This window comes from Megascapheus bottae, chromosome 1, assembly GCF_031878675.1.
Source record: "Megascapheus bottae isolate mThoBot1 chromosome 1, mThoBot2.hap1, whole genome shotgun sequence".
In the NCBI taxonomy this organism is placed as follows: domain Eukaryota; kingdom Metazoa; phylum Chordata; class Mammalia; order Rodentia; family Geomyidae; genus Megascapheus; species Megascapheus bottae.
The window spans coordinates 24,422,551-24,450,108 of record NC_143509.1 but is presented as its reverse complement, the minus strand read 5'-3'; the positions used below and the strand labels follow the sequence as shown (position 1 = coordinate 24,450,108).

The 27,558-nt window shown below is 38.9% G+C and overlaps 1 protein-coding gene and 1 long non-coding RNA gene across 7 annotated transcripts in view; one reads left to right on the top strand and one right to left on the bottom strand.

The window, feature by feature from the left end:
- The window catches only part of LOC150068535 (uncharacterized), a 154,309-nt gene that overhangs the window by 3,934 nt on the left and 122,817 nt on the right, over positions 1-27,558 (bottom strand). The window lies entirely within an intron of this gene.
- The window catches only part of Tnik (TRAF2 and NCK interacting kinase), a 374,276-nt gene that overhangs the window by 311,784 nt on the left and 34,934 nt on the right, over positions 1-27,558 (top strand). For 3 of the 5 annotated variants that reach the window (XM_090338731.1, XM_090338723.1, XM_090338733.1), the window contains 7 exons: positions 2,959-3,123; positions 3,616-3,855; positions 5,583-5,689; positions 16,888-17,051; positions 19,352-19,449; positions 20,275-20,298; positions 26,049-26,233. In XM_090338731.1, the coding sequence (XP_090194857.1) occupies positions 2,959-3,123; positions 3,616-3,855; positions 5,583-5,689; positions 16,888-17,051; positions 19,352-19,449; positions 20,275-20,298; positions 26,049-26,233 (983 nt within the window). The remainder of the gene's footprint in view (positions 1-2,958; positions 3,124-3,615; positions 3,856-5,582; positions 5,690-16,887; positions 17,052-19,351; positions 19,450-20,274; positions 20,299-26,048; positions 26,234-27,558) is intronic. The other 2 variants (XM_090338732.1, XM_090338726.1) reach the window with 1 other exon arrangement.

Below are 27,558 nucleotides of genomic sequence, written 5' to 3'. Positions count from 1 at the left end.
GATATAAAGCCTCCTCCTGTATTACCACGCTCTATACTGAGTATATTCTTTTTCTACATATATGAGGCTCCCAAATTATCATTTAGAAAGTTTTTATTTCTCCTCTGTATCTACTTATATTTCTTAAGATTTAATGTAAAGGAAACCTGGAAGGAACTGGAAGGGATATGTTGGAGGTCAGGTTCCTCTACTTTGTGGTTGCAGAGCCAGGACAAGTCTCGTCACTTTCCTGGGTTGTAGCTTCCTGCTTCACAACAATAATGAATGTACACATGGCAAGTAACAGTAGAGTAGGCCCTGGGCCATTGTAGCCTGTCTTGGACTTCCTTTTTCCTCACTTGCCTCTTGTGGGGACAACTAAGCACTACTTTATGCTCATCTTGGCCCATTAACGACTGGCTTCATAACTTTTCAATTGTTGCGGCATTCAAACGGGATCTATACTTTGTTTTTGGAATACTGACTGAAAGTGAGTCTTGGGAAAGTAGTCTAGGCGTCTATCTTCAGACAGGATTGCAAGCTTTCCATGGGAATAAGATCTCCCCTGTGCTCAAAGGTGCCCAGAGATGAGGAGACCCCTCCCTGAGTCTTGCTCATAACCATCTCCATGCCCCAAAGAACCATGTGACTCAGCTGTTTATGTGTGAACACAGAATCCAAGTATCCAGTGATCATTTCAAAGTTATTGACTCATTTCTCTTTGGTTTTTGGGCTTTGCAGCAATGTTGGACAAACTATTTTGTTCAGCTAGGAGAAAAATGATCCTGCACAATTGTTTAATTCAGCCTCTTGAAGCTGACACAGACCCAGTGAACATACACTTTCACTATTAACATCTTTGAATAGATTTCTGAAATTTTATTTTGAAATTCAACAATTCATTATTATGAAGCACTAACCTATAACTTATTTTCAGATGTGCAAAACAATTTGACAACTCTTATTTTTTATACTCCTGTATTCAATGAAATGAATTTTTATTTTTTTGCTTGTTTATTTCCAGTCCTAAGGCTTGAACTCAGGGCCTGAGCACCATTCTTAGGTTTTCTCAAATCTAGTGTTCTGCCACTTGAGCCACAGCAGGAGTTCTTTTTTCTGTATATGTGGTACTAGGGAATTGAACCCAGGGCTTCATGCATGCTGGAGTAGCATAGTGTAAGGCTAACCCAGACAATGGAGCCCTGAACAATTAGCAAAAAGTCCGGCTTGTGCTCTACGACCTGAGCCTATCAAGTAAGCATAAGAAGATAAAAGATCTTGAATTCAATCCCTGGTAATAGCAAAAGGAAAAAAAGGGTCTGGAATAAAAACCACAGGCCTCACAGGAGTTGTATTAAAGTGTACAACTTGTGGGGCTGGGAGTTAGGCCTAGTGGTTAAAGTGCTTGCCTAGCATGCATGAAGACCTGGGTTTGATTCCTCAGTACCACATACAAAGAAAAAAGCCAGAAGTGGTGCTGAGGCTCCAGTGGTAGAGCTCTAGCCTTGAGAAAGTCCAAGGACAGTGCTCAGGCCCTGAGCTCAAGCCCAGGACTGGCAAAAAATAAATAAATAAATAAAATAAAATAAAGTGTACAACTTGTGAATCTAAATGTCTCCTGAAAATTGTATTGATAGTCATTTCCACCTGTTTTATAAAGCCTACCCATTGGTGTGTAAGCCTCCTCTGTGACAGGTTGAAGATCTGTTAACTGCTTTGGGCTAAAACAAGTTCTACAAAGTAAGTGAATAAAAGGAAGCAGAAAGAAGATGAGAGCAAGGCAGTAGAGCCCTGGCTGGGAATGGAAAGGGGGAGGAGCAGCAATGTATTTTAGGGAGCAGGAAGACAATAGAAAAGAAAGAGCCCGGAAGAGACCAACAGAAAATGATACAGGAAGTGTGTGAGAGATAGGCCAAGCTCATGCCAAGCTCATCAAGCAGGCAGCTGCCAACACCCACAAGTCTCTCAGCAAGTGTGTGAGAAGTACAGTGCCCCTTCTGCTCCCCCTCCCTGGCCCATGAGTCACACCAGTGCAAGTTGTTCTTTTTCCCCATGCTGCAGTTCCCTGTGATTATCTAGGGTGCAAACTGTTCCCTGGCTGACCCCAAGGCTTTGTAACCAGTCAGCAAGATATTACTGCAATCAGTGCAAGATAAACTCTAACCAGTGGAAATCCTATCTTGTGGAATAGCACTAGATAATGGGTAATCCATGGATAATGGCTCAAGGGTTCTGCATTTTTGTGACTAGTAGTAGTGTTTGGGCTAATGGGGGGTGGGGTAAGTGTATTTTCACAATTTTTTTCCCTCAATATTAGGGATTGAAAATATGTCACGCTAGCTAGGCAAGTGTTTTATCGTTTAATTCGTGACCCCAACACTTTTACTCCTTTACGTTTTTTTTGGGGGGGGGTAGTCCCAGTCCTGGGGCTTGAACTCAGGGCCTGGGCACTCTCTCCGAGCTTCTGTTTTGCTCAAGGCTAATACCCTACCATTTCAGCTACAGCACCTCTTTGGCTTTTTCTGTTTGTGGTACTGAAGAATCGAAACCAAGGCTTCACACATGCTAGGCAAGAACTCTAGCACTAAGCCACATTCCCGGGCCTTTAGTTTGTTATTCAGACAAGGTCTCAGAGTAACTTTCCCATTTCTGGCCCCCAGACATCCATTCTCCTGCCTCCACCTCCCAAGTAGTTGGAATTACAGGTTTACATACCATCAAGGTCTGCTTGTTTTTGCAATGGGGTCTCCACACCTTTGCCCAGATTAGCTTTGAACCACAGTCCTCTTCTTTGTGTACAGGGTAGCTAGGGTTATAGGCATGCACTACAAATGCTTGATCCAGAAATGGAAAGTTGGGCTCTTGTATTGATGAGAGATAATACAGATGTGGCCATACAAGTGACTACAGAAAATCTTCCTGGCAAATGAAGTCACTTCTAGCAAGTGAAGTTCTTTTCTCTTGTTCTTTGGCTTCCAGGTAGAAGAGCGATCAAGGCTCAACCGGCAAAGTTCACCTGCCATGCCACACAAGGTTGCCAACAGGATATCTGACCCCAACCTGCCCCCAAGATCAGAATCCTTCAGCATTAGTGGGGTCCAGCCTGCTCGGACACCACCCATGCTCAGGCCGGTAGACCCCCAGGTACAATCTGTCCAGGATTGTATTATTTATTATAATGTACTGAATGCCTAGGAAATTAAAATAGATTTGGGCACAGGACCCATAAAATCCACATAGCCCTTATTATAGAATTGTACAAATAAGAGGTTTAAAGCAACCAAGTTGTTTTTACCGAGTCAAAGGCAGAGATTTTAAGGGAAGAAGTTTGTAATATTACATTTTATAAGCACTTTGCACATCAGCAAATGGTCAGTAAAGGTAGTTATGTGACTACTGACTTCTTTGCAGTTCCAACTAAGCCAATTAACTTTTTACCACCAACCCTGGTTCAGTTCCATCCATTTCTCTACAAAGAAAGTTCTAGAAAGATGGTAAAAGCATACTGTGATGAAAATCTCCAAAAAAAAGCCATTGGATCTTATTCTATAGGTTAATATCTTCAAATGCAATTATATTTTATTTCTTGGTTGTTTTGCTTGTCATAATGCAGCTCTACTGTTGGTTTGTGCCTAGATCCCCCAGCTGGTATCTGTAAAATCACAGGGACCTGCTCTGACTGCCTCTCAGTCAGTCCACGAGCAGCCCACAAAGGGCCTGTCTGGGTTCCAGGAGGCTATGAATGTGACCTCTCATCGTGTGGAGATGCCGCGCCAGAATTCTGATCCCACTTCTGAAAACCCTCCTCTCCCTACTCGCATTGAGAAGTTTGACCGAAGTTCTTGGTTACGACAGGAAGAAGACATTCCACCAAAGGTAATGTTTTTACCACCAGTACCATGGTTGGTGGTTAACCACCACTTCTTAGCTCTCCCTTTCCTAGAAATGCTGTCCTGACACCAAGGCACCTTCCCTCTCACAAGTGTCCCTTCTACCCAGCCTAAGACTTGGATTGTCATTTATCATATCTGATCTTTAGTTTTTCAAAGAAACTAAACTTAGCTATGGTCTTGTATCCAGAATAGAACTCTCAGCTACAAGCATTTCTATTTTCCAGCCCATATTTTTTAAAAAAGGATATTTTCATTGATGACTAATTCTATATCTAGATACATTGAAAACTTCTTTGAACAGCATAGAGAGAATGGAGGCTTCAGAGATCTTGAAGATGCTAGTGCCCTTAGATTCAATTCACTTCTTTCCTTATTTTTCAGTGGTTAAACTTCAGGATAAAATGATTGTCCTCCCACAGAACAGTACTCATTTGAATCATTTATTTTTCCTATGCTAATTCTTTATCATTCTCAGGAGTCAGGTGCTAACTTGAAAACACTTTAACAACCGGTATCATAAAAAGTACTCGACACATGTCACTTTTGTTCTGGTCTCAGCACTGAGAGCTGTGACAAATAGAACAGAAGGTTTTAAGATTGCCAAAAAAAATTTTAAGTAATGAAAATAGCTCATAATGGATATTTGTTTCCTTTTGTGGAAGTCAACAAAGGTTACTTAGGAGCAAAGCTCACTGTGAAAAATAAGGAGCTGGAGAAACTCAAAGTGGGAATTGTTGGTCCATCCTCTAAAAACAGTCCAGGCATCTAGATGTCAAGCCAGAAGGAAACTTTTAGGTCAGCTTAAAGATTCCAGTGTTAGTTATTCATTGGGCTCATTCTTCTCTACAAACAATGTTTATGAAGAGAAAATGGAAAATAATAGTAGAACCATAGAATTTGAACAATTGACACCAGTTTGTCCACTCCTCTAACTTTTTATGTTTAAATAAATTATACTAAAAAATTAAAGATGAGGATGACACTCAGCATAGAAAAAGATTTTCTATACCAGAACTCCTCTGGGTACACTTGCTAGATTTTTGTAAAGAAGTATCTATGTTTCTATATAAAGAGGCATACTTGAGGCATATTTGAATTCTGCCTTGGGCTTTTCCCAGATAAGCTAATGATAAACTTTCTTACATGCCTTCAAAGTCTTATTGGTACTCACATCAGCTCTTTGAAGACCATTTCAATATTTTCAGTATTTTATAGTACACAATGGCCAAAACTGGTGCTCTAATTAGCAATAGCAATTTGATCAGGAATTGCAAACATCTATATTAATAGTAGATTCTCTGAGCTTCCAAGTTCTAGGCTGATATCTTAGTTTCTCAGGAATGTTAGCTGTACTGTGAGCTTGGTTTCTCTGGGTGGCTCTCATCCGACATAGCTTCCAGTGAGGTAATGGTGTCCAAAGAGGTTTCTGAAGTCTACCACTCTTGACCAACCAAGAGAGTAATTACTCAGTAAATCAAACCTTTTGGCTTGATGTATCTATATATTCTTAGATCAAAACAATCTTCCAATGTGGTCGCTGAATGGCTTTCATTGCCTTTTCCCACTCAACTCATTTGTTTTTAGAGTTCAAAATTCCCTTGAGGAATGCGAAATGGTTTCTGTAACTTCTGGAAGATCCGTGGAATGGAACAGGCTCTTTAGACACATTCATTTTATGGAAAATATTTCTGAATTCTGGTTATCTTCCAGGTGCCTCAAAGAACAACTTCTATATCCCCAGCGTTAGCCAGAAAGAATTCTCCTGGGAATGGTAGTGCTTTGGGACCCAGACTAGGATCTCAACCTATCAGAGCAAGGTAAGGAGAGGCAGGTGGAGGACAGTGGCCTCCCAGTACCACAGCTGACTTTCTCTAAAACATACCTGTGTTTTCTCTTCACTTTGGAAGCATGAGCTGTCTTGCTACCAGCTTGGAAGGAGTGAAATCCACTCTTTGCTTTGAATTCAACAGATTGTAGAAGTCAATGTACAGTGAGCGGAGAGATCATGGATTAGGGAATAAATAAGTGAACTCAGTACCTAGTCAAGTTTTAGACCGACAGGTTTTCCCTCTGGAGAACTGCAATTCTAAATTTGCTATCAAACTATGTTAGATACTCTTTTATGTGGCTGATATGATTTTTAGGTCAAGAAGTATGCTCTGGGTACCACCAAAACATTGCAAAACAATTCAAGGGAATAGTGATGAACTGCAGTGCTTCTCTAACTTGGCAATTACAGAAGGGTCATCTCCAAAGGGGACAGCACCTCTGTGGCATTATGAATGACTTGGAACACACATTCATGGTTTCTGGGTTCTTCTAGCACTTTCCATCAACGATACAGATTGCCAGAGTCAGGAGCAAGTTATAGCTACTCCCACTGGTCAACACAGAGATCTTGAGAGAAGCTGGAAAATACACAGTATCTGAGCAGATTTTATGTACTATCATCCATCAAGTTTCTCTTAGATTTTTTTCATGATAAACATATCCGTTTTTAGGATCCACTGAAATAGGAAGTGGTCTCTGCTGAGGCTATAAAAATGATGAGCTTGGGAAATCTTTCCTTCTCCTTTCCTGTGTTCATAACAAGAAGATACCAAAGCAGCCGAGCAACACAGCCATAGCTATGGAAGTTTGTACACATCTGCAATATAGAATGCTTTTGATTTTAAAACTTTAATTTTCCTCTTCATGTGAAAAGCCTTAGCAGGGGATCAGTCCATAAATAAGGTAAAAGTTATACAAGTACCTTTAGGGCAAAGATAATAATCCATTTTGAGTGAAATTGTCAATTTTAATTTTTTATTGTCAGGGTAATATATAGAGGGGTTACAGTTACATTCACCCAGGCAGTAGGTGCATTACTGCCCACACATTGTTTTTGTCCCCATTTCCCTCCCTCCACCTTCCCCCAATCATCTTTCCACCCCTTCCCTTCCTTATTTCAAATAAACGTGTATACAATACACCAGGTAACCAATTTGAAGAGGCTCTCAAGGAGCCATCTTTGTCCAGGGCCTCGTCAGCATCCCAGCAAGCCGGTGTTGCTAAGCAGCACCGAGAAAGACCTGAAGGCACTGTGCCCAGGGAACCAGAGGAATGCAAGTGCTGGACTGCGGCTGAATTTCTCAACCTGCTCTCCAAACAGTAAAAAGTCCCCAGCTAGCAGTGCCTGTTGCTCTTCTAATCCCTGCCCTCAGGGCTCTGTTCATTATTAGATCAGTTGCTTAGATCAAGGATTGTTTCCACTATAAGTAGTTTTCCTTCTGTCAACCAGAAGGAAGAAAGTATCAACCATCATATAGTCAAAGAAAAAGCACTTTTTTTATTACCTGTGAAGTGCTATTTTTAATGACATTAGGGCTTAAGATAATTGATATTTGACCATTAGTGGCTTATAAAATATGGGCCTTTCCCCTGGAGCCACTTAAGTATTGTATTTGGTCCAAAGAATTTAGACCTAATGAGAGATGCCTACCACTCTTCTATTTAGAGAGGCAGAGAGGAACTGAGCTAATAGGTAGTAATTACTTACCTATAGTGAAAATCAAAGACTAAGGGGGAGAGTATAAACTCCCCATTTCTGCCTGTGGAACAGCCCTACAGAACACCCCAGCCTCTCAATGATGCGTATCTCCATGTGACCATAATTCCAGATGTGAGTCAGGGCTAGGAGTGTAGCTCAGTTGTCAGAGCCCTGGGTACAGTCCCATGGCTGCCAATATAAATTTTCTAAAAACTCTAGTTTGGACTGTAGTTTTTAAAAGCATCAAGGATTAATTTTCAAAGCAGTTAATGGAGTACACCTGGGTCTGTCTTTGGCTATATCAGTACAGCATTTCAAGGAGAGCCAGTGTGTGATTGGTAAAGCTTTGCATCTTTGTAATGTCACATTGGTCCCTGTAAGTCCCATAAGCAGGCTCTGGGTTGCAGATAGGAACTCCCGGGTGGCATGGACAGAAGTCAAGCACAATACCCAAGGCCACAAAATGAATATAGTAAAGCTAGGGTTGGACCTCTGGTAACCTCAAGTGTATGCTCCTAACCACCACTCAGTGCTAATCTGTTGGGTATGTTGGATATGGGTACAGCTATTACTACTAATCCCATTTTCCCCAGGGAAGGGACTCAATTTGCTGACAGATGAGGGCATGCTTTTGCTGTACCTTTCTCACCCTGTAGTTTATAATTCTTTTAACAACAGTTCCTCCTAATCTGGGATTTTTTTTTTTGCCAGTTCTGTTGCTTGAACTCAGGGCCTGAGCACTGTCCTTGGGCTTTCTCAAGCTTAGAGCTCTACCAGATGAGCCACAGCACCACTTCTGGCTTTTTCTATGTATATGGTACCGAGAAATTGAACCTGGGCCTTCATGCATGCTAAGCAAGCACTCTTACCACTAGGTCAAACTCCCAGCCCCAGTTCCTTCTAATCTGAAAGTTATTGCTCCTTATCATGCGATACTGTCTTTTAAAAGGCTGGAGTCCTGCAGACTTACCTCCAACTCTTATCTCTCAGGCTGTAACTACTGCCACCATCATCACAGTCTTTACAGTTCCTTTCCTCCCTACTGAAGCCTGGGTAACAATACAGCATGTCTAGCCCTGTGTCTGCACACACTAGCAGGGCAATAAGCCATTCTCACCTGCTCCTGGATTCCCAAATTCCATATCCTGTTAGCATGGTCAGTTTGAGTTTAAATCAAAATTTAAAGCAATATATTTTTTAAAAAATGATTAAAGAACCCCAGGCATTTCAATATTTTTGATTCATGTGTTCTTTTAAAGCAAATTAAAAATTTGGTCAAACAGTTATATTCAGAATTTGAACAGATTTAAATTTCGCCAAAAACACCCAGTCAAAACCCAAAGATACAGTGTTTAATTTTAAGAAAATAGGTTTGGGATGGGACAGTAAACTATCTTCACATGACTTACTTGTTCTCTTTGGCTATGTCATCAAAGAGCAAAGTAAAGTGAATTTTGGCAGACAGCCAGTTAATTACAGAGTTGGCCCATATACTTAGGCACAAAATGACTCCGTAATCCTCATTTTCTGTTTTGATTTTTTATATATATACTTCAAGTGGATGGAATAATTGCCACATTTTTACTTTACTGTTCATTTTATAGTCAGGATGGCAAATGTCTGAATTAAAATATAATTGGATGTTTTCAAGTTTTGTTTTTTTTTCATGTTGAGATCGGAGCAGTTTCAGTTAATAAGTGAACAGGCAAGTCTGTGACTTAAAGGAATTCTGAACTTGAACCTCTCCTCTCTAAGAGCACTTTTCTCAGACCCCTTACCTCCCAGGGCATGCCATACATAAATGAGGAAGAAAACCATGCAAATGATGTGACACTTTCTCAAATCACTCATGTTTTACAAAATAGTAAGGCAAAAGCCATTGTAATAAGGTAAAAAGTCATTGTAAAGTTTTCTCTATTTTTCTCTGTGGTTACATAGAAACTAAGCATTTTTATTCACCACCAGTAAAAATAGCAACCTATTACAATCAGCACCCATGCTGGTTAGCTCCAGAGGGGAGGATGTGTGGTAATGAGACCCAGGTCAGGAACCTAATTGCCCAGGGGATGTAATTAGCTTCACACAGAAGAGGCTCTAAGCACAGTCAGGGATGCATGTTCCTGGAGCTAGTTCTATACATGCCAATGCCCCTTTTTATGCCAAGACAGCCCAGCCCACTACTTCATCACCTGAGATGGCAACCATCTCCTAACTGCCTGTCTTGCTCTCACAAATGTAAGCCTACATGGAAGGTACACAGTTCCTGCCAGGTTAAAAGCTTATGTTATAAAATTGACCTTTTATGCCAACAGTTCTAACACAGACTTGACACTGATTGCATATACACCTTGTCTTTTTCTAGCATTACTGCCTCTGCTCCAAGACTAAGTTCTTTCTCAATGCCAACCTTGAATCCTCCAGGCTGTATGGCCTGTTCTCTAGACTCCAGCAACATTTCCATTCTCCCCAATATGCAGAGTTTCGCCAGGCTTACTGTGGTCTCCACTGTGTACATCTCATTGCCCTGATTAGTGTTTTGGTTTGTTTCTTGGAAGGAATTTTGGGGCCAGTATATGATTGAACAAGGACCTTTTGCTCTCACAGCTGGCATTTATCATTTGAGCTATACCTCTTTTCAAGCTATTTTTTTCTTTGCTGGTTATTTGGAGATAAAAGTTTTAAGGATTTGTTTACGTGGGCTGGCTCCAAACAAGGATTCTCAGCCTCTTGAGTATCTGAGTAGGAGCCACCAGACAGGCATGATTAACTTCGGATGTGACTGTACCTAAGGCTTCTCCATCTCTCATCCTTATCCAGCAAAACTCTCAAAGTCAGTGCTTATAAAGAGTTAAAGAGGGGCTGGGAATTTGGCCTAGTGGTTAAAGTGCTTGCCTAGCATGCATGAAGACCCGGGTTCGATTCCTTGGTACCACATATGTAGAAAAAAAGCCGGAAGTGGTGCTGAGGCTCAAGTGGTAGAGCTCTAACCTTGAGAAAGTCCAAGGACAGTGCTCAGGCCCTGAGCTCAAGCCCAGGACTGGCAAAAAAGAGTTAAAGAAAGCCATATGAGCAAGTAGCAGGATTCTGTGCCCACACAAACCAAGGAAACTATTTGACTTTTTGCCTTTCTTCTCTCATTAGTTTCTTTTGTTAATATAAAGAACAATATTTTATTCCACAGCAATGGAAAGAAGCCTTAACAAGGCCACCATTTTTAATCAATAATATAGCTGATTGCCAATAAATGTTTAGAACAAAAAAAGTAATCGTGCATAATAATCCTCTTACTATTGTTTTATAAAAGAACAGTGGGAAGAAATACTTTAAGAATAAAAAGGTTCTTTATGAAGAGTGATCATTTCTAATATGTTATTTAAGAACTAAATTGATAATCTGAGGCATTTTTGAAGGATATTTCCATTTAGGATTCAAATCAGTTTCAATGATTAGATACAGCTAGTACAAATATAGTTTCTACCTTGACATCAACATTGGCTCTTCAATAGTATATGGGTTTACAGACAGCCACTCAGGGTCTGTTTTTGCTGTTTGTCTGGTTGACTTAGCATGCCTCTTGCCATAAAATTTCAATGATAAACATTATCACAAGCTCTACATTCACATAATCAAAACTAACAAATGATGAGGACCTACTTATTTGTACTTAACGTTTTCCACTGACATAACCCAGAGTCACTTATGCTTAGCATGTTGATGGAAGATAGCATCACACATAATTATCTGGTTTAAGAAGAATCCAAGGCTGTGCCGGCAGAACTGCTCTGTGACACATATATGTGCATGTATGAGTTTGTATGAGTAAACGGGCTCCTCCAGAGCAGGGCAGGGCCTGAGCGCAGAAGTGCGATGTGCATTGGCCTCCAACTGGAGGGTCTGTCCAGCGTCCATTGCCGGCAATGGGCATCGGACGTCTTAGTGGTGATGGCCCTCAGAGGAGGATTCCTGTGTTTCAAAACAAGTTACTTTTGTGTTCCCAAAGTATTTAATAAGAAGCATTTTGCCCTCTAGAAAGAATGTTTGTGTTGGGGTTTTTTTTTTTAAGTCTAAATGAAGTTGTTCATACCTGAAGCTTTAAGTCCATTGATCATATATTTTTGGAAGCATAAAATTTTAATTGTGACAGTTGCAAACCTCTTTTAGTCCACTGAGAATGTAAATAAATATTTCTTCTTTATGGACCAATGATATGAAATCATTTTTCCATTGTAACTAACAATTGCCTTGAGGAAGAAACAATTTGATTTTATTATTAAGAATCTCCTTCGGGTCCAGTTAATGGTGAACTGCGTGAGTCTGATTGTCCATTCTTCCCTATGTACTGCTGATTTCCTGCATGTCCACTATTTGATGAGCTTCTGTATTTCTACAATAGTGGTCAGAAAAGACTGGAATTCCTTTAATGGTGGTGTGTTCTCTGTGTGTTGTGATTTTGAGATAAATGAATGATTCTGTCATACAGTGTCCATTTTCAATGTCATATTCTTAGAGGACTAGGGTACTCAGCAGCTGAAGCTGTTCGCTCATAGCAGTAACTGTCACCACCCAAGGATATTGTTTTTAAGGGGCTGTACTTATTTTGTGAACTATAGAATAATTTTATGAAAGGATTGGAGTGATCCATAAATGATAAAATATCTGGTTTAGTTTGTTTACAGGGATGACTTTTTTTTTTTTTTTTTTTTGCCAGTCCTGGGCTTGAGCTCAGGGCCTGAGCCACTGTCCTTGGACTTTCTCAAGGCTAGAGCTCTACCACTTGAGCCTCAGCACCACTTCCAGCTTTTTTCTATGTATGTGGTACTGAGGAATCGAACCTGGGTCTTCATGCATGCTAGGCAAGCACTTTAACCACTAGGCCAAACTCCCGGCCCTACAGGGATGACTTTTTATAGCCAGGTTTTTCTTTTCATTTCAAAGGTGATGTACAGAGGGGTTACAGTTACATACATCAGGTAAAGAATACGTTTGTTTTTGAACAATGTCACCTTTTCCCTCCTGATCTTCCTCTGCCATAAGGAATATAGTTCATTCTCAACATATCTAATGAGTATCACTGCTAATTATATTAGTTTTGCCTTTGTTCCACCATTTCTGTGCTTTCCCATATCCTCTCGGAAACAGATAAATTTACATACAAGACAAAAAGTACAGAAATCAACAACAGCAACAAAGGGGTTGGGGGAGTTACAAAAAGTAAAATTAAAAACCTCATTTCCACTTCTTAGAGATCATTTTGACAAACATTTTATATGATCATATGTACACACCTGTTGAGTCTTTGTGATCCTCTCCTAAGAATATCCTCCTTTGGTTTCACTGTGAATGGTTAAGAGTCCTGTTTAATTTATCATGTCCAAGTGTAATTTTTTTGTCTTTTACCATCTACTGTGTTTACCTGAAGATTTATAAGCACATTCTAATTACTACAAATGAAACCATACAACCTATGTTTCTTTGGATCTGGCTTACTTTGCTTAACATAATTGTTTCCAAGTCTTTCCATTTCTTTACCAATGGGGCAGTATCGTTTTTTCTGATAGAAGCATAGAATTCTGTTGTGTATACATACCACATATATATTATGTCCACCGAGGGACATCTGGTCCATTATGGTAAACAATGCTGCAATGAACACAGTTGTGCTGATAGCTTTAGTGTGGCCTGGTTTGTGGTCTACTGGGTAAATGCTCTCAAGTAGACTTGCTAGAGGATAGGGAAACTCTGTTTGGTCTTTTGAGAACCTCCATACTGCTTTCCAGAGTAGTTGAACAAGATTACATTCCCACCAACAGTGTAGTAGTGTTCCCTTCTGGCTAAATCCCCTCCAGCATCTATTATTAGTTTTCTTGGTAATGGCCATTCTCACTGGAGTAAGGTGGAATCTCAGTGTCATTTTGATTTGCGTTTCTTTTATGGCCAGAGATGTTGAACATCTCTTCATGTGCCTAGTGGCCATTCTTTTTCTTTGAAGAAGTCTCTCTTTTAAATCTTTAGTCAATTCAGTAATTGAATAGTTGTTTCTTTGAGGATTTCTTGGGGTTTTTTGGGGAGCGACATTAATTTTGAGTTTTAAGTATATTGTAGATATGAGGCCCTTGTCTGGGGCATACCTAGTAAAGATCTCCAATCCTGTGGGCTTTCTGTTAATCCTGCTATGTCCTTTACCATGCATAAACTTGATGAAATACTTATTCAGTCTTTCTTTGTTGTGTTTCTGGATATTTATTTAGAAAGTTTCGACCCATATCTAGAAACCCCTATCCCTTCAATATTTCCATGGTACCTAGCCTTACATTGAGTTATTTGATCCATTTGAAATTGCTTCCAGTGCAGGGTCTAGCTTCAGTTTTCTACATGTGTATAGCCAATTCTGCCAGCTGTCTTTCTTCCATCCTTTGTTTTTGGCTCTCATCGTATATTAGGTAGCTATAGGTCTGTGGGTTATAACCATTTTTTTTTGCCAGTCCTGGGACTTGAAATCAGGGTCTGAGTGCTGCCTTTGGACTTTCTCAAGGTTAGAGTTGTACCACTTGAGCCACAGAACCATTTCCAGCTTTTTTCTATGTATGTGGTACCGAGGTCTTTATGCATGCTAGCCAAGTATTCTAGCACTAGACCAAACTCCGGACCATAACCAGGTTTTTAATAGACTAAGCTACAAGTGTTTCAAAGAGCAGGAAACATTTTTAACAACTTTACATATGAAAACATCTAATACTCAACATAGTACTCTTGAACCAGCCAAAGCAAAGGTAAAGCATGAAATTACATCTTAGAATCATAGCATTTTGGTGACTCCATTCACAAAAATGAGAAATTGTGTTAGGGAACTGAAGTTGTTGGAAACAGTGCTGAGTCACACTGTTTGCCCCTCAGCAACTGCATGACAATAAATGTGAATTGTCACTGCCCAGCATTGTGTAAACAGCCTCCTATCACCACCATCACTAGCTGTGTCTTCTTGAACAGCTTCCATGATTCTTGCCTCCTTTTTGCTTCCCTGTTGACAAAGCATGAATGCAATGTGCTGAGTAAACCTAACTAAGCTGGATCATCTCAAATGATCAAGTGCCCAGCTGACTAATAGAATAAATACAGCTATGAGCGCAGTAATTACATGAAGATGAATAAAATTTAAAAAACTGGTCAGGCGAGGTGGCTCACACCTGTAATCCTAGCTACTCAGGAGGCTGAGATCTGAGGCCAGACCAGGCACTAAAGACCATGTGATAATTATCTCCAATTAACTACTAGAAAAGCAGAAATGGCTCTGTGGCTCAAGGAATAGGGCAGTAGCCTTGAGATGAAGAACTCAGGGACAATGCCTAGGCCAAGAGTCCAAACCACATGACCAAGAAAAAAATCTAACCTGCCAGAGAAACTTAGTCCTAAAGTTAGCACTTAATCTTTTAAAAATAATTTTTCTAGCAGTCCAGGAATATAATCTTTCTATATGAAAATTGCCAAATACAAAAACTCTAAGCAAAATACTTGATTATGTTCCTCAAAGAATTATAAATGGCTAATAAATGAGAATAAAAGTCATTCTAGAACAGGTATATGCCTGTAATACTAGCACAAAAGATAGTGAAGCAAAAAGCCAGCCATAGCTCCATATCAAGAATCTTATCTCAAACAAAAAGTCAGTACACCAATAGCAATATTTAAAAGCCCTACCAACAACTAACTACAACTCTTATGATAAAATCTGTTAAGAACTCAAAGACTACAATGAAAACTAGTATTAGTTATATACTTGTGTACACATATACATACAAACATACCCAAGCTTGTATGCCCTTTTACCTAAGGATTCCAATTTCAAGAAGCAGAGATGTGACTGAATATTGATGTGAAAATAGATGATAGCTCTATCACAGCAATGAGCTGGACATGCCTCAATATCTAACAATGGAGAAATGTGAAAACTTATCAATAAAAGTGTTATTGTACAGCCATTATTGTTTACAGAAGCACATGAAAATACAGTGTAGTTAATGAGAAAAGCCAAAAGTAAAACTGAATACATTATATGCTTCTACATATACAAAAGAAAGACTAGAAAATTACCAAACAGTAAAACATAGTGGAACATTTTCAGGCTCATTCATTTCCTTCCTTATTTTTATCTTTCAATGCATTTCAAGTTCTATTTGGTGAGCACAGGAATACAGGAAAAGTATTCACAATCTCAAGTCTTGTGCTTTTAATGTGGTGACATAGGAATTAGGTCCGTAGTGCATCCACTGCACACTAAGTACCTTACTTGGAGCCCACAGGTAAGTATCAGGGAAAGCTGTCTTCCTTTTGACTCCTCAGTACATGAATGACCTCAGTGTTCTTTACCTTTTTGCATTAGGAGTGGTACCATATGTCAGCTTTACTGAGGTTCATCTGACAAAAAAATACAGTATACAATGTGATGTTTAGGTAGATTATGATGTTCACTTCACAATTTATGACTCACTAGTTATATTTGTGAGATCTACTTTAATTATCATGTATTATTAACTGTGGTCACCATGGTGACAGTGGATCTCTAGAATTCATTTATCTTGTCTAAAGGACGCTCCTTCCTTTGCCCGGCATCTCTCTTTCTTCCCTATAACCTTGTTATAGCCCCATTCCATCCTCTTTTTTTTTCATATTCTCTGCTTTTTTGAGTTAGACAATGAGACCACATAGTATTTATCTTATGTGATCAGTACATAATGTGTATTTTATATATTTTATGCATTTTTTTGTTGATCATGGGACTTGAACTCTGGGCCTAGGCATTGTCCCTGAGCTCTTCAGCTCAAGGCTACCATCCTACTATTTGAGCCACAGCACCACCTCAGGTTTTCCAGTGGTTAATTGGAAATCAGAGTCTCACAGACTTTAGTGCCCAGGCTGGCTTAGAACGCAATCCTCAGATCTCAGCCTCCTGAATAACTACAATGACAGGTGTGAGCCACTGCCCAGCTTATTTTATGTATTTATAAATATAATATTTTTGTGCCATTCATGCATCAGTGAACACAGCTGATTCTATACCTTGGCTATTATGGATAATGCTACATGAATGCATCTCTTTGATATACTGATTTCATTTCTCTGGGGTGTATACTCAGAAATGGAACTGCTGGATCATATGATAATCTTGTTAATGTACATTTCCACGAGCAGTATTCAAGGGTTTCCCTTCTCCACAACCTTGATAGCACTTACTATCTTTAGTATTTTGGGGGTAATAGCCATTCTAATATGTGTGACATGATAATTTCCATAAGCCAATAAAGCTGTTTGTATGCTTTTTTTGAAAAATGTATATAAAGGTCATTTGCCCCTTTTAAAATCTGCTTGTTTCCATGCTATTGCATCATTTGGGTTCCTCACGGATTTTAGACTGACACCGTCCTTAGATGTATATTTTGAAAAACAGCAAGATAGGAAGTGTGTAATCAGTGATTTCTGCCTTCCATGCAGCAACCCTGACCTCCGGAGGACAGAGCCCATCTTGGAGAGTCCCTTGCAGAGGACCAGCAGTGGCAGTTCTTCCAGCTCCAGCACACCCAGCTCCCAGCCCAGCTCCCAGGGAGGCTCTCAGCCTGGGTCACAGGCAGGATCCAGTGAAAGAACCAGAGTTAGAGGTAACTCTTTTACTTTTCCCTCAACATTTCCAGGGAAACTGTCACTTCTGACTCAGGTCCTGGTATGGCCTCCATACCCACAGCTACTTTACTCTTAAATTTTCGGATGGGACAAGTCTACTTTCCCTAGCTGTATGTGAGAAATCAAGAGTATGGCAAATCAAGTGGTCTCATCTGAAAATACAGTTCCTCACCAGTTATCTCAGTTTCTACTCTCATTTGATTTCTTCTTTTCACATACATATAAATGTACTGCTCCCCTTGTGCCAACCATTCTTTTTACTATTCATAATTCTAGGTATTTCTCAAAATAAAATCCCACAAACACCAATGTAGAATGAATATACTTGAAAGAAGTAAATATTTGACTTTCAGAAATGTATTTGGAGGCTGGAGTCTGGCCTAGTGGTAGAGTGCTGGCCTAGCATGCACAAAAAACTAGGTTTGATTCCTCAGTATCACATATCACGCCAGAAGTGGTGCTGTGGCTCAAAGCTAGAGCTCTAGCCTTGAGAAAGTCCAAGGACAGTGCTCAAGTCCTGAGCTCAAGCCAAGGACTGGCTCACACCTGTAATCCTAGCTATTCAGGAGGCTGAGATCTGTGGATCATGGTTGAAAGCCAGCCCGGGCATGAAAGTCCATGAAGCTCTTATCTCCAAATAACCACCTGGAAGTGGTGCTGTGGCTCAAGAGGTAAGGCAGTAGTAGCCTTGAGCTGAAGAGCTCAGGGACAATACCCAGGCCCCATGACCAACCAAAAAAAAGAAAAAAAAATGTGTTTGACTATTCTGATTGTTCTTAGTAGGTAAAAAAAATAGCCTCTCTAAGCATAAAAATTAACCATGATTAATGATTTGAATTATTAATGGAAAATTCCACAAAAAACATTGACATTACACAGGCGATTATACATAGCTTTCTAGTTGATCCAAATTCACTTTCTGAACCACCTTCTTTAGAAGGAAATTTTGCTCCCAAGTAATACAAACCAGAAAATTTTGAAGTTCAGTATGATATATATATATTATTGTCTCTGATAAAAGCTAACCATTCTTGATTCTTTTTTGGCTCCTTCAGTAGAAACAACCATAATTTATCCCTGATACAGTATTTAAATTTCAAATAAGTAAAACTGCACTGTTTTAATGTTTTTAGAAGCTTGACTTTGAACACGTGGTATTGACGTCTGTGACTGGGCACCAGGGCTCCCGCAGTGCATCCTGGGACACATACAAGCTGTAACTGTGATCGAAACACATTCTTACCCTAGAAAACACTCGTTCCTTACCAATTTTCTAGTCACAAGCAACTTCATATAGTTAAAGCAAATTCTAAAGACAGCCAAACGTTTATGAATGTGTCTATATATAAAATACATATGTGTACACATATACATGTATATATAACCCCCATGTATACATACACACAAATACATATGCAATTTCAACTCTGATCTTGTTCAAGCTTACTTTATACTTTCTTTCCTTTAGCCTCTAGTTCTTCTGGGTTTAAACAGCTGTTGTATTCCTGATATATCTCTGTCTAGGAAAGGCCATTTTAAAACTTAGCTTAATACAGAAGAGTTTTTTGTTGTGTGTACTCATCTGAGTGGAGAAACCCTGACAAAAGCTCCATAGCTTTAAGAAGCCTCTCCCACCCTTCCTCTTCTTCTGTTACCCCCTTCCTGTTTTATTAGCAGTGCCTTGCCAGTCCCTACCTCATTCTTATTTCCTTAAAGGCCTTTACCACTACCTAGCCCCATTTAAAAGCCATTCCACAAAATAAGATTTACTTTCTTGATGACTAGGTGGAAAAGGAAAGAACAAAGCTTAGAAGCTTCACTTACAATCTGGCTTAGCAGAGCAACTGAGAATAACACTTTCAGAAACCAGAAAGAACACAATTGAATCCATAATTTTTTATCACCTTCAGCTGGTGTTATCTTTCTAAATAGGCATTCAACTGTAAAGTAGGAGGAGAGTGCCACACCATTAGGTTGAAACAAGTATTAAATGACAGCAAGCATTTAGTATCAGACCTGAATGTGATAGCTGTAGGACTTGATGTCATTTTTCTTACTGTTGCCAGTAACTTCTAGATTATAGGCCTCAGTGTACTGCTTGGTTTTGTTTCCTGAAGTTAATCATTTTTCCTTGAATGCACCTGTGGATTTGCCTACATAAATGATGTGTGCATTGAACAAGCTGAAGGGATACTTCACCCAGGTGATGCACCTGGAACATAGGTCAGCACTTTTTGATGGATATGCTGTGTCTTTCTCCATCCTCTTTTTCCTTTAGCCAACAGTAAGTCTGAAGGGTCACCTGTACTCCCCCACGAACCTTCCAAGGTGAAAGCGGAAGAATCCAGAGACATTACCCGGCCCAGTCGACCAGCTGTGAGTGCTTTTAATCTCTCCCAGTTCTCAACTCCTGACTTACCAGAAAGCCCACAAGATAAAGCAGCTGGGGTATGCTCATGATTGTGACAAAAATTGAACTCAGTAAGAATGGATGCTAGAAGCATCTGGAAGAAAATTATACCTGATTAGGAAAGAAATGATCTTGGGTTGCTTCCCCTGCTTTTGGATATTTTGCTAATTATTAGTGCCTCTCTATAGAGAAAAAAATGGAAAAATACAATTCATAGCATAATTTCTGCTTGGCAACTTGAGCAAAAATAATGTTAAACTAGCAGTTGAGCACCTATATGGTTTCTCATATTGTCTGCATATTTCCCTATATATCCATATGAATTGCATCAGTTTTATTGCTATTTTATATTCCTTTAGGAACAGTCTTTTATGGACTAAAATTAGATAAGTATGTGACAGAAGATTGAAAACCTGACCTCTAGTTTCATCACTGTTATATGATGGACCACCAGTAATCTTAAAGATATAAAGAGTATACAGGCTAAAATTTGTAAGTGGAAGCTTGTAAGTTAGAATGAGTTATTATCCACTTGTTTTATTTCCATTTCCTGAGACTCTTTTCTACAGGATGAATAAAGCCTTTTGGGTTTCACTCTTTAGTTCTTGCATCTTAAGGAGTGTGTATTGATTAATAACGAAGAGAACTTACATCACTTTGAGTTACTTTGCCTTAGTCTTTTGTCTTTAAGTCTGGTACTAACAATTCCAATTTTTTGACTAATGTACTTCCTTTTCTTTTGGCTTCTCCCCTTCCATGGATTCATCTGGATTGGGTTCCTCTTACCTCAGAGCTATAAGAAAGCTATAGACGAGGTTAGTATTGCCTTTTCTTGGTCATTATTTCATGAAATATAAATAGGAAAGTGATATCCTGTTGCTAACATTCAGAAAGGAAACCGGGGCATCACAGATGTGAAGCCCACTTGTCATCTTCCAGAAGGAGAGCCCTTTCAACACAACAACCTAAGACCCTCACACCAACTCACATCAAACTTCAGAGTCTTTTCCACTAAGAAAAACTGTTACTTTTCCAGTGATCCTGCCTTAGTTAATGACAACTATTAGTACTTTATCAATTGCACTGTTTCTCCTTCCAGTACCTTCCAAAAACAAACCTGTACTGAACAGCCTTGCTAAGAAATGGCTCTCAGTGGTTTTACTAATAGAGGAGAGAAGTATCATTTAACACACTCCAAATTTATAGTGTGTGATTTGTGAGCCAGTAGTCAAATTAATTTTGTAGAGCATTAATAACAGTAGCAGCAGCAAATTCTGTTAATCAATCTGGGCAAGTTAAGTAATTCTGTGTCCTTATCTGTAGAGACATTTTTCTATTAGAATATATGGCTTTGTCAGTCATAGGTAACTTGCTAAGAAGAATGACTGCCTTACTGCTGTTTGTCACACCTGCATGTATACAGCACAGTGAAATTGTTTTTAAGAACCAGGCCTTGCAAAGAGTCCTACATGCATGAAATCTGGACACTACCATTATAGTATTAAAGCTGTAGGTCTGTTGAGCACTACTTTTGCAAAATTATATGGAAAAAGCACTAGTTTTGAGGATCAGCAAACTTGCCCTCAAATAGCTGGCTTTGAGCCAATTTACTCATCTGTAAAATAGGAATAAAAATGTATGTCCAGCCTCATAAGACTTATAAGGACCACTCAAAGTGATGTGAACTGAAGTACAGTAGAAATCCAAAATGGTAATTGAGGTTTGGGCCAGAGGCACAGAGCTGGGTTTTTGTTGTTGTTATTTTTATTTTTGTTTTTTTGCCAGTTCTGGGGCTTGATGTCCTTGGGCTTTTTCAAGGCTAGTGGTCTACCACTTGAGCCTCAGTACCACTTCCAGCATTTTCTGTGTATGTGGTACTGGGGAATTGACCCCAGGACTGTGTGCATGCTAGGCAAGCACTCTACTACTTACGTTATGCGCCCAACCCCACAGAGCTGTTTTTGAAAATTGTGTTTCAGTGCATCTGGTCTTCGCCAAGCAACCTCCTGTATTGAGTTAAGACCACCTCAAACATTCAGAATAGTTTAGAAAATTATGCAAAAGAATTGCTTTTTATTGAAAAAAGGGAGGCGACTACACATCTATGTATGGATGGTATTTCTTTGAAAGACAAGAGGGAAATTGTTTCTACGGCTCTATGGCTTTGCTTGTTCCTTTCCCTCATAATAATGAGGACAACAGAATTGTCAGAACTTTTGCTAAATTTCTCCCAGAATAAGAAACGTGAAGAAAGAATGATTTTCTGGTGCTGTGATTGCCAATAGAATGGTTGGGCCTCTGTATAACTCAGGGGAAATTACCTGAGTTCAGAAATAGACACAGAGGCAGTTCCGAGAATGGACAGTACTCTAGTGACCAATATCTGGTTCTGGATATCATAGGCTTTTAAAAATTGCTTTATTGAGTTCAAGGTACTCACCACACTGGATAAATAATTTTGGTGGTGCACATCACTAGGGCCATATGGAGCCAGATGAAGCTCTTCAGGTGATAAACAACCCTGTCTCTGAATATCTCTGATCTGGAAACACTGAGAAAACAGGATAACTTGGTCCTACCTAACCCAGTGGCTCTTAGCCATGTATTCCTCTAACTTAAAAAAAACAATTAAGATATCTGCAATAAGTTTTGGTTGGAGGAAGACATACTGGCATTATTGAAGCTGTTAAATCTTACAATGTGAAAGAACATGCTCACAATATCAGTTGAGCCATAGTTGAAAAACTTTGAATTCAACGTTCTACTTTCTACTACCTAGCCAGAATTAAAATAAAAAGCCCTAAAATTCCTTTTGAAAGCGTATTTTTTATAGTGTAGGAGCCTAATCTTTCTTAAAAATCAGTGTGCAAAGCTAGGTACCAATAATGCCTGTAATCCTAGCTACTAAGGACACCAAGATCTGAGGATTGCGGTTCAAAGCCAGCCCAGGGAGCAAAGTCCACGAGACTCTTATCTCCAATGAACTACTCAAAAAGCCAGAGTGGTGTTGTGGCTTAAATGGTAGAGCACTTGACTTCAAGCTGAGGGACAGCATCCAGACTCTGAATTCAAGTCCCAGTACTGGCAAAGAAAATAAATCAATATGAGCATATGAGATCTTGTAGCAATATTATGATTATGAAATCAAGCCTTTAGAAACAAGTATTTCTTACTCTGCTACAACTGAACATATGACAGGAAGGCTACATGCAGAAGTCAACACAATCTTTGCATTAATAAGCAGGAGTTGGAAAAAATTCCAAGTCATACTCATACATAGATGAGATAGAACTTGAGCAATAATGAGTGGTGTAACTTCTTCACTCTCATATGATGATTCTGAGGTTAAAAGACTTGGCAAGCATCCCATCTTTAATCTTTAGACCTCCTAAAAAGCAAAGAAATTTTTAACACATAAAGACCAGCTTAAAATTCTTTAACAATATAATGGTTCAAGAAAATGAACTAAAATTTGAGTGAAGTACATTTAAAAAAGAAGTGAAATAGAGCTTTTCATCAAAGATCTGTGATTCTCAGATTAAATAAACTCATTAGAATGAAAACTAATATCCCTCTGACTCTAACAAGCATTCCACCACAGAAATCTTGGAATATGAACTTAATCCTCCCATATGCACCATAGTTGAAAACATTACCCTTTTGTCATACTTCTTTTTTTAGCTATACATTCTCAGATGTTTTCATGCTAAATAGAACTTCTCTTCCTCCTTTTTTAATATGTTTTAGCTTCAGGCTTGAGAGAGCCAAGCAATAAATTACCACAAAGGCTCATTATATGGAGAAAATTGGAATTGTCAGCAAATGAAATGCATGAAAATGGATCTGAACCTAGTGGTGTCTATTTTCTCTAAATTTGCTTTTGTAAATTTTTCCATAAGAAACAAAACTTCAGCTAACAGTAGTAGGCTATTGTCAATGGAAGATTAATTTTCTGTGGCTGGGGTATTACTTTGGATCTACTCATTATTGTTACCTTGAAATTTTCACGTACGTCTTACCCCTCAAGCTGTTACCAATTAAACTTAAAGGAATTTTCAATTATACCTAATGTTTCAGAAAAGAGCTCTTTAATAATGCCGAAAATAAAAAATCTTATTAAAGCAAAATTGTAAGTCAGGTCAGAACTTTAAAGTGTTTCTGAGTAGAGCAGTTAGGAAAATACAGATCGTTTTAATAAGGGACACCTTCTTTAATCAAGGGTCTATGAATCACCTAAATATTTCTTAATAATTCTGATTTCTTAAATCTCTTGCACTGTTTTGAAATGTCAATGATAAGGAAAACCAAAATTTGGGTGGGGGGGGAACCATTGCCTTACAGAAGTCATAGCCAATAATTTATATTTTACTCAGGACTAAAACTAAAACGCCAATAAAAATAAATTCTTTTAAGCCATATTCTCTCTTTAAATCACAATGAAATGTAGTTTTAATGACAATTAACATTTGTTAGATACTTTGAGACTTAAAATGGTCTTAATATATAAGACAAAATACAAATTTATCTAATTTAATACTATATTAGAAAACAATAATATCCTTTTCCTGTTTTAACAAATTTCTACACTGTTCCCATTGTTCTCAATTGGAATATACTCTCACTTTTCATTTAATAAAGGTGAGCATTGTCAATTATCAAGAGGAAATAAGTAAAAAACTGAAATCTAGATATGAGCTTTTCCTAGTTTTGGTCCATTGCCAGAGAAACTAAAAATGGATTTCCATAAAAGCCTGTAGGATGCTTGTTTTCCTCTCCCTTAGTAGTGTACATTTTATTTAGATACCATTGGTCTATTTTTTGTAATATTTGGATTGAACTGACACTCTTACCATTTGAGCACTGTTTGCTCCAGCACAGTTTACATTACTTTTAAATTAGTGTATCAGGTTTTGCTTGGGCCAGCCTTAAACAAGATCCTACTATCTCAGCCTCCTACGTAGTTGAGATTATACACATGTGCCACTATGCCTGTCCATTGGGCCTTTATAATACAATTCTATTCATGTTCTCATTGATGGATGAACACATTCACTGGGCTTGGACCGTGCATTGGTCAATGTAACCATTGGAAAGCCCTAGCAACTGAGTTTGTGTATACAGTTTGAATTTTCAGAAACTTTGTGTTCCCATTCAGGTAACTTTAGAACACAAATTATTACTTCCCTTGTGGAATTTTTTTGTGAAATTAGAAATAAATGACTTATTTCTTGGAACTTCATAAATTTCAAGTGAAACATTTAAAGTGTTTCTTCCTTTTGTCTTTACCCATTATAGTGATGCCTGTCATGTAAATGGTAGTAGAGAAACTAGGGCTGGCTGTCGCAGACAAAACTTAATTATAATTTAGCTATGCATATTGATCACTATTTCTTCTAACCAGTTGTATGGAACAGATTATCAAATAGCATCTATGTCACTGAGATTGTCTGAATCCTTCATCAGGTAAATTGGACAAATCCATTTATGGACTGAAATAAAGAGAGAATATGGCCACAAGGAAACTATGGGTTTAGTATTTTTCAATGAGTTTCTTTCTCCCTAATCCCCTGTCTCTCACTGAATGCTCTGATTCCCACATGGGTCACTAAATAGGGAGAAATGGTAAGACTGATGTCAAATTGCTTTTTCCTCATTTGCATGCTGTGTGTCATGGGCAGTTAACCCATGCAAATTAGAGCGGCCATGCTTTTGCAGAACTGCTTCCTCCGCATTGCTCTGAAAGCATGTAAAGTAAAAGGTAGTCAGAAACTTAGCACACTGCCTGCAATGTGCCTGGTGATTAAACCCCACGTCATCACATCCATAAGGCTAAGGGTTCATCATACCCATGGTAAACTGGGAAATGATCTCTTCAGTGTTTGCATATTCATTTCAGTGTTCTTGGTCAGGGCTTCTGCCAGGTGACTGGAATTAACAAGTGGAGAAAATAAAAACATCTATCATTCTGGAAGAAAACTCCTTTCTTGTTGTTCCTCTTAATTAATTCAGCTCTGTGGCTATAAATTTCAGTGGCACTAGGCTTGGGAAGATCCATCATTTGATGTGGTCCCTCGTCTCTGTAGGGAATGATGACACACCAAATGAACCTTGGGAACTTCTCTGACTATGACTGATGCTAGATTCTGGTATATTAGTAATTATAGAGGGAAGAAGCCATGAATGTGGCTTAGGAAGGAGTTCCAGAATACTGGGGAACAATTTCTCATCCCATGGATTTGTCCCATTAACTGAGGGTGGTAACATTACACAATGTGTGTGTATATATATATATATATATATGCACACATATATGCAGAACTGGATAGTGTTAGTCTAGCTGTTGGTTTTAAACAAAGTTGAACTTGATTTCATCCTTCTTTTCTAGCTTCTACACGCCACAAACATTGTTTTCTTAGTTTCATGCAGTAACTATGTTTGTCACAGTTCTCTATAGAGCTTTTTATTTTTTATTTTTCTTTGTTGCTTAAGCTGGAGCTCTGACTTGCTGAGAAATATAGCTTTGGTCCTAACTACAATTCATAGGCTGAACAAACTTCTCTTGTAGGATCTGACGGCATTAGCCAAAGAATTAAGAGAACTCCGGATTGAAGAAACAAACCGTCCACTGAAGAAAGTGACAGATTACTCTTCCTCCAGTGAAGAGTCAGAGAGTAGTGAGGAAGAAGAGGAAGATGGAGAAAGTGAGACTCAAGATGGAACAGTGGCTGTCAGCGACATACCTAGACTGATGTAAGAAGAGTTTTGTTTTGTTTGCTTCAAACAGACTCTCCCTGTGCTGCCCAGGCTAGCCCAAACTGCTTGGGTAAAGCTATACTCTTGTCTCAGCTTCTCACATGGGTGGGACTACAAGCAGTATGCTCCATCCTGCCTGGCTCTACACTACTTTCTAAATGTAGACCATGGGGGAAGAGGGTGGTGCTGGAACTCCATGACAGGGAATATAAAGCACATATGGGTCACTGGCACAGTGAATTGACTAGAGAATTTGGTTCATACCAGGATGTAGTTCTGTAATGACATGATGTCTCTCCATAGACACAATCACATACAATGTGCAGCATATCTAGGCCTCGGTTTACCTATCTGGAAACATTCTATCTTTGGTTGACTGTCCTTTGGCCACTGTTTTCTTAGGTTCCTTTTATCTTCAGGGAAAACATTGACACTCAGGCCACTAGCATATGCCTTTTCTCCTTAGATGAAAAAAAACATGCAATCGTGGACAGTGAAATTTAAGAATTAAAATGAATGACGAGATATACATTATCTCACTATCACTACCACCAACCAGTAAGAGAACTGCCACCACATGGCAGCATGGGTTAATACTCCCTCAAAAGAACCAAGAATCAAATAACCATGGTATTAGACTCATAGCCTGGAATAATTAAGTCAATCATTCCCCTGTCTCTTTTTTCTTGATACATTTTCTTTGGTCTTCATCACATAAATTCTGCCAAACTCTACGTAGTATGTGTATTTACAGCTCTGTCCTACCTACTTACATTTCCTTAAGAATATGAACTTTATTATGTAGCCACTGGAAAATGCCTTGAGCTGGGATGAGACATAATCTGTAGTATGTTTCTGAGAGGTTATTTTAGCAAGATGACTTGGAAAGATGTCATATAAGAGAGCGGTAAAGCAGTTCAAAGGGTAGATTCCCTTATTGCTGTGATTCGGGGAGAAATAAGCTGAATTTACCTTGTAGGCTTTACAGCAGATAAAAGTATGGCATGGTTCTTGAATACATGATAAATTGAGACTAAAATGATTATTCACTAAAGAATATTTTGTATATACACAATATATACTCAGAAAAAAAACATAGAATGTGCACATGTGTGTTCACTCTGATTGTGTAGTATTTTTATAGAAACAGGTGCATTCTATTCTCCCAACATGATAGTTGTATGCCTAAGAAATTTCACCCTACTGAAAATCCATTATACAACCCTTAGCTCTTGAGTGTTTTGGAGCTTTATTTTCCTTTGTTAAGATAGACGTTGAGCTAGGTGTTTGGCTGTAATCCTAGCTATTCACGGGGCTGAGAT